At 40.4% G+C, this 17173-nt stretch overlaps 1 protein-coding gene across 2 annotated transcripts in view; it reads left to right on the top strand.

The window, feature by feature from the left end:
* The window catches only part of HADHA (hydroxyacyl-CoA dehydrogenase trifunctional multienzyme complex subunit alpha), a 53044-nt gene extending 38084 nt beyond the window's left edge, over nucleotides 1-14960 (top strand). For both annotated transcript variants that reach the window (XM_072633933.1, XM_072633932.1), the window contains exons 15-20: nucleotides 10958-11098; nucleotides 11821-11889; nucleotides 12458-12653; nucleotides 13527-13641; nucleotides 14205-14350; nucleotides 14441-14960. In XM_072633933.1, the coding sequence (XP_072490034.1) occupies nucleotides 10958-11098; nucleotides 11821-11889; nucleotides 12458-12653; nucleotides 13527-13641; nucleotides 14205-14350; nucleotides 14441-14586 (813 nt within the window). In that variant the 3' untranslated portion in view covers nucleotides 14587-14960. The remainder of the gene's footprint in view (nucleotides 1-10957; nucleotides 11099-11820; nucleotides 11890-12457; nucleotides 12654-13526; nucleotides 13642-14204; nucleotides 14351-14440) is intronic.
* Nucleotides 14961-17173: the final 2213 nt, after the last annotated feature.

Here is a 17173-nt window from a genome sequence, read left to right as displayed (position 1 = left end):
TTTAGTTTTCAACATTCATTTCCATAAGATTTAGAATTCCAAATTTTCTCCCAATCTCTCCCCTCCCCCCCATCCCAAGATGGCATACATTCTGATTACCCCTTCCCCCAATCTGCACTCCCTTTTATCATCCCCCCTTTTATCCCCTTCCCCTTTACTTTCTTGAAAGGCAACATAGATTTCTATAGCCCATTACCTTTATATCTTATTTCCCAGTTACATGTAAAACAGTTTTTTAACATTTGTTTTTAAAACTTTGAGTTCCAAATTTCCTCTCTTCTTCGCTCCCCACCCACCCTCATTGAGAAGGCATGCAATTCAATATAGGTTATACATGTGTAGTTATACAAAACACTTCCATAATAGTCATGTTGTAAAAGACTAACTATATTTCCCTCCATTCTATCCTGCACCCCAATTACTCTATTTTCTCCTTTGTCTCTGTCCCTCTTCTAAAGTGTTTGCTTCTGACTACCACCTCCCCTAATCTGCTCTCCCTTCTATCATCCTCCCTTGTCCTTTTCCCCGCTACTTTCCTGTAGGGTAAAATATCCAATTGAATGTCTATGTTATACCCCCACTTAAGCCAAATACAATAAGAGTAAGGTTCACTCATTCCTTTTCACCTCTGCCCTCTTCCCCTCCATTGTGAAACCTTTTCCTTGCCTCTTTTATGTGAGATAATTTACCCCATTCTATCTCTCCCTTTCTCCTCCCAATATATTCCTCTCTCACCCCTTAATTTTATTTTTTAGATATCATCCCTTCATATTCAACTCATCCTGTTCCATCTATCTATCTATCTATCCATTTATCTATTTGCTCCAACTATGTGAATACTGAGAAAACTCTCAAGGGTTACAAATATTTTCTTTCCATGTAGGAATGTAAAGAGTTCAACTTTAATAAGTCTCTTATGATTTCCCTTTTCTGTTTACCTTTTCATGCTTCTCTTGATTCTTGTATTTGCAAGTCAAATTTTCTATTCAGCTCTGGTCTTTTCATCAAAAATGTCCATTTTTTCCCTGATGGATTTTCCTCAGCTTTTCTGGGTAGATGATTCTTGGTTTTAATCCTATCTCCTCTGATTTCTGGAATATCATATTCTAAGCCTTTCAGTCCCTTAGTGTAAAAACTGCTATATCTTGTGCCATCCTGATTATATTTCCAAAATACTCAAATTGTTTCTTTCTGGCTGCTTGCAGTATTTTCTTCTTGACCTGGGAACTCTGGAATTTGAGTACAATATTCCTAGGAGTTTTCCTTTTTGGATCTCTTTCCAGAGGTGATAGGTAGATTCTTTCAATTTCTGTTTTACCCTCTGGTTTTAGAATATCAGGGCAGTTTTCCTTGATAATTTCTTGAAACATGATGTCTAGGCCGTTTTTTTGATCATGGCTTTCAGGTAGTCCAATAATTTTCAAATTATTTCTCCTGGATCTATTTTCTAGGTTAATGTTTTTTTCCAGTGAAATATTTCACACTGTCTTCTTCATCCTTTTGGTTCTGTTTTATAATTTCTTGATTTCTCATAAAGTCATTAGCTTCCATTTGCTCCATTCTAATTTTGAAGGAATTATTTTCTTCAGTGAGCTTTTGGACCTCCTTTTCCATTTGGCCAATTCTACTTTTTAAGGCATTTTTTCTCCTCATTGGCTTTTTGGACTTCTTTTGCCATTTGGGTTAGTCTATTTTTTAAGGTGTTATTTTCTTCAGTATTTTTTGGGATCTCCTTTAGCAAGCTGTTGCCTTGGTTTTCATGATTTTCATGCATCGCTCTCATTTCTCTTCCCAATTTTTCCTCTACTTCTCTTACTTGATTTTAAAAATCCTTTTTGAGCTCTTCCATGACCTGAGACCAATTCCTATTTTTCTTGGAGGCTTTTGATGTAGGAGCTTTGACTCTATTGTCTTCTTCTGATTTTCTGTTTATATCTTCTTTGTCACCAAATTAAGATTCTATAGTCTGCGTTCTTTTAAGGTGTTTACTTATCTTCTCAGCCAGATACTTGACTTTCTAACTCTTTGTCAAGGTAGGACTCTGCTTCCAGTGAGGTGGGGGTGGGTGTACTGTCCCAGGCTTCAGGGATTTTGTATCAGCCACTCAATCCCCCACCATCTGTGGGCGCAGAGCTCAGGAAGCAGCTACTGTGGCTGCTGCTGCTGCTGCTGCCACCACTGGCTGAGGCCACCATCACCAGCAGAGGCTGACCCAGCCAGACCTCACTCTCTTCTTACACTCAGGTCCCAGAGAGTTTTCCCACTGACCTTTTTGGTGTTTGTGGGTTGAGAAGTCTAGAAATTGCCACAGTTGTCAATGATTCAGTCCCTTGAGGCCTGCTCCAGCCTGTCTGTGCTGGTGTGACCCATGTTGGACTTCGCTCTGCTCCCTGCCCAATGCAATAGACCCTTCTGTTGACTTTCCAGGTTGTCTTGGGCTTGGGATTTGTTTCACTCTGTCATTTTGCGGGTTCTGTAGCTTTAGAATTTGTTTAGAGTAGTTTTTTACAGGTATTTGGAGGGCCTTGGGGGAGAGCTCAGGGAAGTCCCTCCTTTTACTCCTCTATCTTGGCTCCACCCCCCCATGCCACATTCCTTTTATGCCACAGTACAGATAATTGATGTTAATCTTAATGATTCTTGAGTCATCAAGAAATAATTGAATCAATTTCCATTGCATCTTGTTTATGAGGACAAGGGAGGGTATGTTGCATTTTATATAATCCCAAACAAAATGATTAAAATGAAAACACTTTAGCATTTAAAGGAGTTAGCTTTTGTTACCTGGAAATACTGCTTTTGTGGAACATCCCATGATGCTGGATAAATATACTATTGTATGGTCTCTGTATTACAGCTTTAGTTATTAAAAAATATTTCAGAACTTGCATTAGATTCTAAATTAAGAGATAGGCCATCTGAAAAGCCAGAGAGTAGAACAGTGTAAATATGAATGCTGCCCTGGGATATTTGTGTCACTTGTTCATCTGAAGGATTTCCTCTAAATGTAAGTAAGCTTCTTGAGGCCAAGTGCTATTTTTCTTCATATCCTTAGTATCTTGAACAGTTCCTGGGACACAGTACTTAATAAATGCTTTTTAAAATTTAATGAAATGGGAGAATCTTTTTAGGTAGAAAATCATGCTCTTTTGCCTCTTGTTTGTTGAAGACCCCCAGGTGGCCTAAGTATGCAGCTTCTGTGGCATTCCCCAGTCTACCAATCTGGTTACTGTTAAGAAAGGAAATTAGCTTAGCATTACCAACAGGTAAAGCTATGGTAGCTTTACTCACTACTTTCCTTTCAAATGCTCACAAACCATTTCTCTAATAATGTATTTAAGAATTTTGCCAAGAATCAGTCAAACTGACTGTACTACAGTCTGCAGACTACTTCCTCTCCTTTGTTAAAAAAAAAAATGGGATTTTAAAAATTAAGGTTTTATTTCAATAAACAAAAATTGATTTTGTCTTCCTCTGGCTCCACCCCCACTATTGGAAAAGGGAGGTGTAGGGGGTGGGACAGAGACAGACAAGAAAAATAAAGCCCTTGTAACAAATATGAATAGCCACTCGAAACAAACTGCTCTGATGCTGCAGCACCTCTTCCATTCTCCCATATTTTTCAGACACCACAGATAGTACTGTAGTAATCACATCTTATTCTTTCACTATCCTTGGATATGGTTCATCAGGACCTGGTAATTTAAACTCACTGAGGGTAGCTAGCTATGCCTTTTCTTTATTCCTAGAAGCACTTCTTCAGTTCAACAAAATTAAACACATACTATGTACAAAGCACTTTGGATACTACAGATCTTAGCTCTGTAGCGAGAAGGAACTTCAGAGGCCATTTAACCCAACCCTCTCACTTTTCAGATGAAAAACCTTAAGCCAAAGGAGATTCAGTTGTCCAAGGTCACATAGGTAGTGTTGGATGGGATTTAAATCCAGGTCCTCTTAACTTAAGTCAGTGCACTTTCTACCGTACCATAATCTCTCTGTCCACTATGTTTCTTCTTGCTACTGATTTCTACATGGCTCCTATAGTTCTCTGTCACTCCTGGAGACTAAATTTATTTAGCTGACAGGAAAAATAAGACACAAGTACATAAGAAAAAGTATTTATTATAAAAAATATAACAGTATACACATGTAAAACAGAATCCAATCTACAAGTAAAAATCCAGTTATCTAATTAGTTAACTTCTTTGTTGTTCTTCTCTAAATCTACCCTGTCTTTTTCCCTCACTCTGCAGGTAGCCTCTCCATTCCTAGTATTACAACTGAATTTATCTAGTAAATATAAACACACAAAGTGGAAGTGATAATAGCTATGCCCCTTAGAACCTCGTTCTCTTTGTTTCAAATTGCTGCCAGTCTCCAGATAGCTCCCTCTGTTTCCCTCATCTTCTCTAGCTTCCAGATTCTGTGATGTGACTGCTCACATCCCTACAGTGACTCTCCTTCTTGCCTTCCAAATACAGTTCAGACATCTTTATTTGACATTCACAATTGTATCACCCTGTTTTCCTCACCTCATCTCCTACTGTGTAATCATAATAATCTTATAATGAGCAATCTCTCCCTGTCCTGTACTTTAACCTAACTTATCTTCCTTGCCATATACTTCCTGATTTGTTTATACTGTCATTCTATCTAATCTCTTCTTTTCTTTCTTCCATTTTAATCTCTGCTCATCCTTGAAACCCTAACTCAAATAGTGCTCCCTTCAGGAAGCCTTACCAGGTATCTTTCTCCCCTCTCCCTAGTTCCTGATGACTATTCCCCTCTAAGTCCTTACCTAAGACTTGGTCCTTTTCTTATGTGCTTATCATACTTTGTGTACTCACTTGTACCTTAATCCCCCAGCAAAGCTTTGTGCTCTTTGAGAGCAGAGCCTGACTTCCTTCTATCTTTTTTATCTTCCTCAGTGCCCGGAATGATGCTCTGTATATCACAGAATCTCAATAAATGATTGTTGAACTGAGTTTGAATGAGAGTTTGTTTTTCAAATACTTTGAAGAAAAGTAAAATCTAGGCTTTGGGGTTGAGGATACCTAACACAATACTTAAGTAGTAGTGTATTCAGTTCAACAAACATTTATTTGCTGAGTGCCTATTAAGTACAAAGCACTCTACTAGGTACTTAGTGGGATATAGAAGGACAAATACAGTTCCCTGCCTTCCAGGAATCTATTATTAAGACATGGATATAAATCTAATGCAATAACACAACATAGAATGTAAAAATGCTTTGGGAGTTCAAAGGAAGGGAGAGATTATATCTGGCTATGAAAACAAAAGAAGGCCACATGGTATTTGAAATTGGATTGTAAAATATAAGAAGGCAGGGATTCCAGTTTTCAGTATTTCAGTTGGCAGGGATATCTGGCAGGACGGGGTTATAGGAACAAGGAATAGAAAGCAAAGGTATAGTGCTGAGAAAACATACGGCATGATTAGGTAGCAGAAAGTAATACTGGTATGACCCTGGGCACCTAAGGCACATCATGGAGAGTGGTTTGATATAAGGCTAGAAACATAGGTGGGAACTAGATTATGGAGGGCCAAGAATGCCAATGTAACTGGAATTTTATTTGGTTGGCCCTTGTCTGGAACTTTGAGGGACATATTTTCAGAAATTAGAGAGGTGATCCTTCTCTTCCCTTTGTTTCTCTAACATTTAGTAGCAAATGTTTTCAGTATACATGGTTATATGGTAAGCCTCTATCCCTACAAGGGAAGTGAAAGAATAGCCTAACACAGGATTGGGGAACCTGTGGTCTCTAGGTCCTCAAATGCAGCCCTTTGACTGAATCCAAACTTCACAAAACATGGGAAGGCCACATGTGGCCTCGAGGCCACAGGTTCCCCATCCCTAATACATAACTTAGGTTTTCCAATGAGATTTACTGAAGGCTATTGTCTGGGTCTTTTGTGGCCATGCAGGTTCCAGTGTATAGATGGCTCTTATCTCTCTGGCGTTTACTTAAGGTTTTAAAAAAATTATTATTCATATTGTAGTTGTCAGAAGACAGGTTTAGCAAGCAAAAGTTACAAATACCTTCACCAAGTCTAAGTAGGAAACTGAGCCAATAAAGGAACCTTAAACTAAGGTACTGGGAACTGTTGGGTAAGAGGATAACAGTATTCCTCTTTCAATTTGGAGTATTTCAGATAAGGAAACATTGGGGAAATTGAGCCTTTTATTACCCTAGCAAATAAACAAAGTCCTCTCTCCAAAGGGTTTATCCTTATCTTAAAACATACATATAACCATTTAGCAATGTATAAATGGAAAGAAGTTTCCTGAAAGAAAGAACAATGGTTTTATACACTCAAAAGGGTATTATTAATATTAACTTTTATTTTCATAAAGGAGAAAGGTATCTCTTGCTGACATAAATACTAAATTAGAGGCATATGTTTTGGTTTATCTCATCAAATGGGTTAAGGAAGTCACAATCTACCTGGCCCAAAGGCCTCCCAGGATAGCAGTACAAGATCACTGAAGGATTTTGAATGAAGAATTGATTTGGTCAGACTTCTGGTTTAGAATGATAAACCTAGCAACAGCATATAGGATGCTTTGGACACTAGAAGTGGGAGCCAGTTAGTAGGTTATGAGAATAACAAAGATAAAAGGTAATGAAAGCTGGAGCTGGAGTAACAAAAAGAATGGAAAGGAAGGGAAAGAGTGCAAGAGACTGAAAATGTAGAATCAGTTGGACTTATTTGATATGTGGGTTGAGGAGTAAAAATGACTGAAATTTTGATTACAGATGACTGGGTAAATAGTAATGCCTTTAACAGAAATCATGTTTCAATCTTGGATGAATGAGGTTGAAATATACAGAAGAACCTGGACATTTAGATCTCGAGCTAAAAAGAAGTGTTCAAGTTAGAAGTATAGATGTGGGAGTCCTCATAGAGGTAATAGGTAAAGCCACAAGGTAGAAGATAACTAGAGTTTAGAAAAAATAAGAGTCAAGAATAGAGATTTGGGAAAATGCCTGTCTTAAAAGAGGACAAGAGGAAGAAGACCCAGTAAAAGAGACATAGAAGTAATCAGAAAGAAAGGAAAACCAGGCAAGGATAGCCTCATAGAAGTCAAGATAAATTTTATGGCTAAAAAGATAAGGGCCCACTCTAGAGAAGAAATTATAAACTTTGAATTGAAGGACTTTCATAGTTTCATAACAAAGCATAATTTCAGTTTAATGGAACAGTTAAAGGCACTTGGTGCTGGTGATACAAAGATTTTTTTAAATGACAATCCTTGCCCTCCAGGAGTTGTGCTCTACTAAGGTAAAAGGTATATACCAAAGATGACCTATAAGGGAGAATATGATGGTGGCAAAGGTGAGATCTAGAGCAAGTGCTTGAAGAAAATCTAAGTAGAAATGACCTTTAGCTGGGGAGATTAGGGAATATTTCATTAACAAAGGACATGAACCTGAGCTGTGCCCTGAAAGAAAATAAGGATTCTGAAAGCCAGAAGTGGAAAGAGTATATCCTAGCCATAGGAAACTTCCTGTGTAAAGTAGGAAATGCCTGATTGAGTTTGGAGAATAATTAGTAGTCTAGTTTATCCTAAATAGAGAGTAAAGTAAATATGGAGTAAGTAGGGCTAGAAAGGTAGGTTGAAACCAAATTATAGGAACTCTTTAATGTTAGGTTAAGCAGTTTGTATTTTATTTTAGAGATAGGAGGGAGTTACTGAAGATTTTCTGAGAAAGGGAAGGGTGGATGACATGGGAAGATCTGTAGCTTAGCAGGTTGGTATCTCTGTGAAAGATGGATTGGACAGAGGAGAGACCAGTTAGAAGGTGATTACAATAATCTAGGCCTAAACTAAGATATTGATATTGTGAGTGAAGAAAAGAGAACAGATATGAGAAATTTCATGCAGGTAGAATTTATTTAACAATTTGGTAGTTAATGGGTTAGTGGGGCCAAAGAGTAAAAGAATAGTAACTGATGTTTATGTGACATTTTAATATTTGCAAAGCACTTCACATACATGTTTAATTTAAGCCTCATAGTGACTCTGTTAGGAAGATACTATAGATATTATATCCCCATTTTGCAGATGAAGAAACTGAGGCTTACAGAAGTTGACTGACATGTCCAAGGTCACACAACTATCAAGTGGCAAAAGTGGCATTAGAAATCAGGTCTTCATGGCCTCCACGGTCAGAAGGGCCTATTTGTTTTGGGAAGAATTGAGTTCATTTTGAACATGTTGAATTTGAGCTTCTATTGGGACATGCCAGGTAGAGATGCCCAACAGGCAAGTTTGCTGTATGATAACGGCCATCTAGGTCAGATTGTTTTAAGAGTTATCTACATAGAAGTGATGATTGAACCCATGGAAGGGTTGAAATCAACAAGGGAACATATGAGAGAAAGACAGACAGGCTAAGCAACAATCAGGGGAGAATGAGAACCAGTGGATAATATGATAAAAGCCAAGGAAGGAGAGTCTACCTAGGAGGAAGGATTAATCAGTAGTATTGAAAGGGTCAAGGAGGATCTGAGATAATAGATTTAGAGTTGAAGCAGACCTTGGAGGTCTTAAGGGTAAAAGAGGTTCATAGATTTAGAAAGGGAAGGAACCCTAAAGGCCATCTAATTCAAGCCCCTCATTTTACAGATGAGGAAACTGAGTCCCAGAGACATTAAGTGACTCGTCCAGTCACACAAGTAATAAATAGCAGAGAAGAAACCAGATTCCCTCACTCTTGGACCAGTGATCCTTCTACTGTACCATGAGGAATGATTAAAGCAGTTAAGAGGTCAGTTTTGCAAAAGCAGTTTCAGTAGACTAGTGGTGCTAGAATCTGGTCCGCAGTTGAGATGGAAGAGGTAACATAGTAGAGTGAAAAAAGACCATTGGATTTGGACTCAGGGTACTTGGGTTCAAATCTTACCTCTCTCATTTACAACCTGTGTGACCTTGGGCACATTAAACTCTTTGGGCCTCAGTTTCCTCAAAATGAAGGGCTAGGACTAATTAACAGATCTCTAAAATCCTTTCCAACTAGTAGGACAGAAGGGAAGACAGCAAGCGTAGGTGCATCTGTGTAGGAATTTAGCAACAAAAGCGATGAGTGGATGGTGGGAGAAGGTGATAACATTTTGAAGGGATTTTTACAGATAAGGACTATAGGCACTTCTCACTTTCTGTAAGTGAACCTTTCTGCAGACCTAGGGAGGTAGATAGGCAGAAAAGGGGCCTGTGCCCACGGAGGGAGGGGTTCAAGGACATGTTGAGAAGCAAGAGCACAAGGAGATATAGGCAGGAGCCAGGACCAGGCACATGGAGGCCTGGCCAGAACTGAGAGGAAGAATACAAAAGGGGCAGACACATGGGGGATAGACGTGAACACAGGAGATGATGGGTGACACGCTAGGACCAGAGATACCAGTGGTACGAGAACATAGATGGAAGACATGTGGGTGAGTAGGCAGAGTAGGGCAAAGATCTCATCTCTCAGCCTTGGAGGTCTCAAGCCAAGCACCCAGTCCAGCAGTGACAGTGGTGCATCCATACTTCTGCTTTTATTTGGAAGATTTTTTTCTTGGGGCTTTTTGTTTGTTTTGTTTTTTGGTGAGTGGGGTGGGAGGCTATGGAGTACCTAGTCAAGGGCCAGGAGTGGAAAGAGAGCACAGTGCTGTACAGTAAAGTTAATATAGGTGGTTTTTTTGCTATACAGATTACTTTCAGAATTGTTTACATATAGTCAAATTTGCATAATGTGAATTTACATAAAGTGAGAACTGTCTGTATATCATTATGTTTTGGGTAGCCAGGAAAGGAGCCCTTTTAGGAGAGATTAAAGAGGAGACATTTCATCTCCTGGCTCTTGACGTTCCCAAATGTGGTCCCCAATCCTGGCAGATTGCCCAGCAGGAAAAACCTTGTGGACTAAGGGGGCCCCTAAGGGTTCTAATGAGAAAGTGGTTAAAGAAGCCTCTATTGTAGTATCTCCCTTTTTTGACCTCCTTGGTTGATTTCATTGGGGCTGGGAGGGCCATGGTTTATAGTGGCCAGAGAGGATCCTGAGGTGAAGATGACCTCTCTGTGAATGATGTCTTCCAGGTAGAATCCTATCAGTCAGCTATAGTAGGTGAGGGTTGGAGGTGGAGATGGAAGTGGAGCCTAAGATAGAGGAGGCCTATGCAGTTTCCATTTCCAGATAGAGCCCTATCCTTGAGTTGACTCCAATAGGAGAAGGAAGCACCAATGCCTGTGGTAGCTTGAAGTTCAAAATTGTAAATTTTAAAATGCTCCATGGAGCATTTTGTAGCTTACTCAGATACTCAAATGGATATTTGATCTCATCAAGTTAAATGTTTCTTCTTCTGATATAGATCACAATCCATCCATCTCTGCCAATCTCATGTAACTGTTTTCCTTGTCCTCCCAATAATTTTGTCAGAGAATCATCTAACATGTGAAGGGCCTTCCTTACTTTTTCCATAAATCTCCAGGATGCCTAGACATCACTAGTAGTGATCACTGGCATGAACCTAGATTCACTGAAAATGGGTGACATCTTCCCCTGCTCCCCACCCCCCCAGGTTCTTCGTGTAAAATATAATTTTAGTTGTGAAAATAAAAGGTATTTATGTACCCCTGTTCTGAATGAAACATTCTTAATGTAATGTAAACTTTATAATTTTCCAACTATTCTGCTCTGATAGTAATTCTAGCGCTGGTCTTTGGAGGTGACATATGTATTTACTATTAATGGGAATAGCAAGACCTAGGTGAGGAAGAACTACACCTCATATCAGTGGTATTTCTGCAAATGTACTAAAATTTTCACTAAGGAGCATGCATCTCCATATGAAAGTTATTTGCCACATTAATCGTCTTTAGCCATCTTGAGCATCGCTTTTAATTTCCCTAAGTACCAATGCCTTTATTGCTTTTTATGTCCCACTTTAGGTTATTGGAATGCACTACTTTTCTCCTGTGGACAAGATGCAGCTACTGGAGATCATCACAACAGAAAAAACTTCCAAGGACACAGTTGCCTCTGCAGTCTCAGTTGGTCTCAAGCAGGGGAAAGTGATCATAGTGGTTAAGGTAACAGGATCGTATACCTGCATGTTCTGGAAAGGTATCACATGACCCTTCCCTTCAGCTCACAATAAACAACAGCAATAATGATAATTATTATCATCATTAGTGATCATGTTTTACATGCATATATCACTTTATAGTTCGCCAAGCACTTTCGCATCCATCTTCTTATTTGATCATCATAACAACCCTTTGGGGTAGGCAGAGCAGCCATTATCCCCACTTGACAAATAAAGAAACTGGAGTTCAGAGGTTGAGAATGTCCCAAAGTCATACAACTAGTAGGTAACAGAATGTGATTAGAATCTAGGTCTTCTAACTTTTAGGCCTATGTTCTTTCCACTATGATATTTGGCCCCTCTTTGCAAATATGAGTAGCCAGAAGAGTAAGTCTTCCTTGGTATCATTTCTTCCACCTTGGCTATCACCATCACCTACTCTTCTGTTCCCCTCTGGCTGTTTGTCAGATGAGTAACTAACAGTACCGTGCCAGGGGAGCAAAACTAAAGTCGAGTTCTTTCCCAGGACAGGGCTTCCTACTGCCCTGCTTTTCTTGGAGGATGTCTCTGTTTCTACATTTAGTTTTAAAGCTGATTTGAAATTAAGAGCAAAGGACATCTTAAATTTTAAAATGATTCCTGAGTAAGGGCCAGTTAGCTATTTAATACTCCAATAATATCAGCTGCTGAGGTACTATTAAATTTTTATATCCTTTCATTTGGCAGGATGGACCAGGCTTCTATACCACCAGGTGTCTTGCACCCATGATGTCTGAAGTCCTCCGAATTCTACAGGTTGGTGTTACCTATTAAAACATTCTAGGATAAACTCTATTCTCTTAACTAGTCCTGTGGAACTTCAAACGTAATCCTAATCCTTACAGTATTGACACATAAAACATAGTGGGACATAAGCTCCCTGTCCACAGCCCTTTTTTTTACAATTGCATTTGCCCTGGATAACAAGATGTCCACATCCTAAACTAGGAGAAATTTAGCTTCAGAGATTACTCTGTATCCACTGCAGAGTAGCAAGCCCGTGGGTGTAGGCTTCTTTTTGTCTAAGGTGACTCCTCACCTGAGTCTGTAGTTCAGAGGCTTCTCCACTGGTGGCTGTACATGGCATGAATTGGTTGGTAGAAAGATGAGCCAACCAGCATATTCTAGGCACTTAACTGGTCATTGAGCTTCACCTTCAGTGGACTTCAGCCAATGCTGAAGAAGGGCAGGAAGGACAACTTTTTTGCCTTTCCATGGCTGTGTGCCCATCAAGCCTGGCTTTGACCTGAGTTGTGCTTTGTGCCCTCTGTTCTCTAGATGATGCACCTTGATTGTCATGATGGCTCCTTTTTGTCTTTTGCAGGAAGGTACTGAGCCCAAGAAGTTGGACACTCTGACTACCAGCTTTGGCTTTCCTGTGGGTGCTGCCACACTTGTAGATGAAGTTGGTGTTGATGTAGCTCAGCATGTATCAGAAGAGCTAGGCAAAGCCTTTGGAGAACGCTTTGGTGGTGGAAACCAAGAACTGCTGAAACAGATGGTTAACAGAGGTTTCTTGGGTGAGTTAACTCAGCTAACCACAAGTTTCCCTAGCAGTTTTAAGATAAAGGAATTCCAGGGGACCTAAATGGAATAGATGGGTTATTAAAGGTGGAATCAAGGATTGGATAAAATTCTAAAAGTGATTCCATGAGAAGCTACTTTTGGTGGCAGCTCAAGATCAACTTTTGTCTGCGTAGCTAAAGGGCAGTCTGCTGTGCTCACAGTAATCCCTTGACATGGTTGGATAAATGTTTCTATGTACCAGACAGACAGGCATGTACATTTTACGGCAGACTTTGTGAATGCTTCTGTAATCCAGCATGAAGAAAAGGTGTCTTTAAGTTTTGCTTAAAATCTCTAGGCTTACATATACGGACATAAAGACTAGGGCCTGATTGAGGCACCCTGGCTAAGTCACTTGCAGTGGTCAAGTTAACAAAACAGCAGCAGGGCCAGGAATAAGACCTTGGTGTCTTAGGGGCCAGATCTTTGCTTTGGGATGTCCCAAAGGCTGCACTAATTATCTAGTCTTAATATTTTTCTTCCTTTACTAGCTGCTGTTCCCTAAGAGAAGATTGCAGCTTTCCTTGGTTAGAGATACAAATTCAAGAATGGAAAATTAGAATCTCTTAACATCAGTATCCTTTAGAGTAAAATTCAAATTTTATCTTTCTTCTACACTATACATGCTCGATTTTGATTTATTTGTGTGTCTCCTCTCCCCTGCTAGATTATTTTTATATATTCCTCAGCACCCAGAATACCACTTTGCACATAGGCACATAAGAAATGGTGATCCTCCATCATCTAGTCTTCTTAGGAGGCTAGTAGGATAAGGATTCAGGTAATAGCCTAAGAATCTAGTGATTCTTTCTTACTATCTCCTCCAGGTCGCAAGTCTGGAAAGGGCTTTTACATCTACCAGCCAGGAGTGAAAAGCAGGAATTTGAATTCTGGTGTGGATGAAATTCTGGCAAATCTGAAGATGTCTCCTCAGCCTGAGGTGTAAGTCAATTGGGGTGCCCCATGTGAAAATGCATTTCTCTAGCAGGGAAAAGAATAATTTTTTCTGTGATCTCACAGTGCTTAATAGTACACTTTTCAAACACTCTCCTATACACTGTTTGGTTTTAAGAGGGTTTGATATCAATCTATCCAACTTGCAGAATCAAATTAAGATTTCTGCTCCAGAACAGGTAGAAAGACTGACTCCATTATCCCATTCCTAGGAATAAAAAAACCAACCTTTGTATTGACATTGTGAATAATTAGCAGTTAGTCAACAAAGAATTCTTTATAGTATTTTAGGCATTTACAGCCCCTCTGCTGTGACCTGCTTTCTTTTTCCTGGTAGAGGGCCTTATACAGAGAAAGTAGGATTCGTGAACAAGTCCTCTCAAATTAGAAGCCTGGAGTTATGTTCAAGCCCTAAAGAAAATCAGCACAAACCCTTTGATGAATGTTTGAATTTAATTTAAATCCAATTATCATTCATTACTTATGTGCATCCATCTTTTCATCCCTTTGAAGGGGATATTCCTCAAACTAATTGCCTTTCCTGTTGGCAGCTCCACCCCAGAAGAAATCCAGTACCGATTAATAACAAGGTTTGTGAATGAGGCAGTCATGTGCCTACAAGAAGGGGTCCTGGCTTCCCCTGAAGAGGGAGACATTGGGGCAGTCTTTGGCCTTGGCTTCCCACCTTGTCTTGGAGGTTTGTCTACTTCTTGAAGATTGATATTGCTGTACTGTAAACGTTCCTTTTGTTCTTTGCCTCAGTATCTGATATCTGTTGTCTCTTTAGGTCCCTTCCGTTTCTCAGATCTGTATGGTGCCCAGAAGTTGGTGGACCGGATGAGGAAATATGAGGCAGTCTATGGAAAACAGTTCACCCCTTGCCAACTACTAATTGACCATGCAAACAATCCTACCAAAAAGTTTTATCTTTGAGCAGGCATGGTGTGCGGGACATACACATAACCCCCAGCTTGGAGGTAGTGCTTTCTCCAAATGCAGTATCTAGGTTTGTCTAGGTAACTTCATGGGAAAACACACTCAACCTTTGCAGTCTAGCTCCTGGTTAAAGTGCCTTATGTTCTAACCAAACCTTGGTGGCTCCCAGTTCCACCAGCTGTGAATTGGGTATGTTGCACTTCACTTTGAAAGATGGGACTCAGTGTACTCTAGCTTCTAAACCCTCGTTGGTCTGCACAGCAAGAGCTACTACCTTTGCTGCCAGTAGCCTGCAAAGCCAATAGCAGGACTGATTGATTCCTTCCAGAATGACTTACATCTAACAATAAAACCAAACTTTATAAGCCTCACCACTTTTCTTTTCTCTTTATTAAACCTCCCCTTTTGAACAGCTGCTTCCTGGAACCAACAGACACAGAATATTTCACTTTAAAGAAGGGTAGAATCCAGAACACCCCTCAGATCTTCCATCAGTACCTTGTGGAAAAGGCCATACAGATAGAAAGTGGAGCTTCATGGCCATTCCTTTTAATGACCCCAAGGATATGTAGATCCAAGTCTGTCAGTGAATATTATTTGTACCTCAGGCTTTCCCTGCTACATCCCTGGCTCCTCACTAAACTGTGCTCCCCTGCAGCTCTGCTTACTGCAGAGAACGTACTGCTCTAGAGAACTAAGGGAAAGGGGAAACAGAATGGAGCTCTTCTCACCACCAACTGCCATCACCCACATATCCTTCTCCACATTTGATTACCCCGTACCATTTAATTTCTCTACCCCTCTGCCTCCTTAAAACAAGGAATCCCCATGGAGGGTGAGTACTGGTGAGGAAGGCTTTGAGTACAGGCCTGGAGACAGGCCACCTGTCATCTAAGAACCAGCCTGGCCCAGTTTGGAGAAGCCAATCACCAGATTGCCCACGTGGGGATGAACTCTTTGATCATGACGCTTTGAGACCATTTAAATCATGGAGGGGATGCTATCTGTAGCAGGGGAAGAAGCCCCAGCCCCACTAAATCTGATCTTCTGTGTATTGAAGATCTTGGGCCCTACAAGGCCAGGCCCTTGCCCCAGGCACCAACAAAGGGACACATTACATACAACCTTATGATCTCCCTCCCTTAAGAGAACAGAAAGAAAATATACTTAACCTCTAGGCCTAGCACACACGTACAATTCCACTTGTACCCTTCTGCAGGATCTGCAGTATTTATTTCATCGATCTATTAAAATTCCTTAACCAGAGCCAACTCTCCCAGCTATAACATTCCTAATAGTCACTATTTGGGCTTCTTTCCCAAGAGCCAAAGCCTCCAGCGTGGCCAAGAGGAAGAATGGAACCTAGACCCTTTAAAATATGAAGAAATAACTATCCAGGCAGCCTGATGGGGTAAGATTATAAGCTGGTCTCCCATGGGTACTTGGCTGGCATATGACCCAAAACAGAGTGAAGTTATTCCTTCAGGGGCTTGGTGGGGCTGGTTTGAGAAGTACATGCAGGTATCCAGAGCTGCATTCCTGTGTTTTGTATTGTAGATGAGTACACAGACATTTCTATGAATGCAGACCCTGCTCCATGTTAATGCACTCCAGCACTCAGTTGGGATCATAGATCTAGAGCCGAAAGAGCCCTTAAAAGTTACCTAATCCAACCTTCTTATTCTGTAAATGAGGAGTTTAAGGCCTAGAGAAGTTGTTACTTAATGTCAAACAGGTAGAAAGAGTAGAACCAGGATGACTCCAAGTTCAATTTTGTTTCCCTTCTATACCAAGAGGTCTATGAACCTTGAAGCCAAGGTACTAGAAAATTTTTCCTGAGCTTCTGTGGCTTAACAAGTCTTTCCCCCACCCCCTCCATCTTTTTGTCCTCAGTTGGAGACACTGAATAAGGTACTTATGAGGTGACTACAAGTGATAGAAATCCCACAAATACCCATAGTAATGACTTCCTGGCTGAGAGAGAAGGAAATGCTGTAACAAATAGGATCTAGCTTTAAGGGAAGGCAGGAGTAGTATTAATTGAAAGAAACCTGGACTCGAATCATAGGTGTTGAAAGGGATGCTAGAGGTCACTTCATCCAGCCTGACTGAATGACTGGTTCTTAAGCTAGCTTGGCTCTGAAGCCGTTCACAGGAGGGGGTGCATCCAGGCAGTGCTCTTAAAGTCTTGTCTTCCCAGTTCTATTACAAGCAGCCAGAGAAGAGGAATCGTGGCCAAGTCCCTTCCTCTACAAGCTTCAGTTTTCTTATTGGGACCTATACAGTCCTTTCTAACTCTGTCAATGAGCCTATGATCCTACAGTTGTGCTCAGTAATAATTATTCACAGGGAAAGGTGACTAGAGAAAGGGGATCTGGGATGTGAATAATGCACAGGGGACAGGCTAAAGCAGGCTCTAAGTTTGCTTGACCCTAAGTGCTTCCAATTAGTGAGTTAAGGATGGAGGAAGAAAGGCAGGAAAAATACGGGCGTTTGGAAATAGCTTGGTTCTCAGGCTGAGTACCAAGAAATACCTTGGGAAGCCTGGTGTTTGAGTGCAAGATGGCCATCTTTCTCCCCTTGT

Source organism: Notamacropus eugenii, chromosome 1 (assembly GCF_028372415.1).
Source record: "Notamacropus eugenii isolate mMacEug1 chromosome 1, mMacEug1.pri_v2, whole genome shotgun sequence".
NCBI classification, from domain to species: domain Eukaryota; kingdom Metazoa; phylum Chordata; class Mammalia; order Diprotodontia; family Macropodidae; genus Notamacropus; species Notamacropus eugenii.
This window is presented reverse-complemented; position numbering and strand designations above follow the sequence as displayed.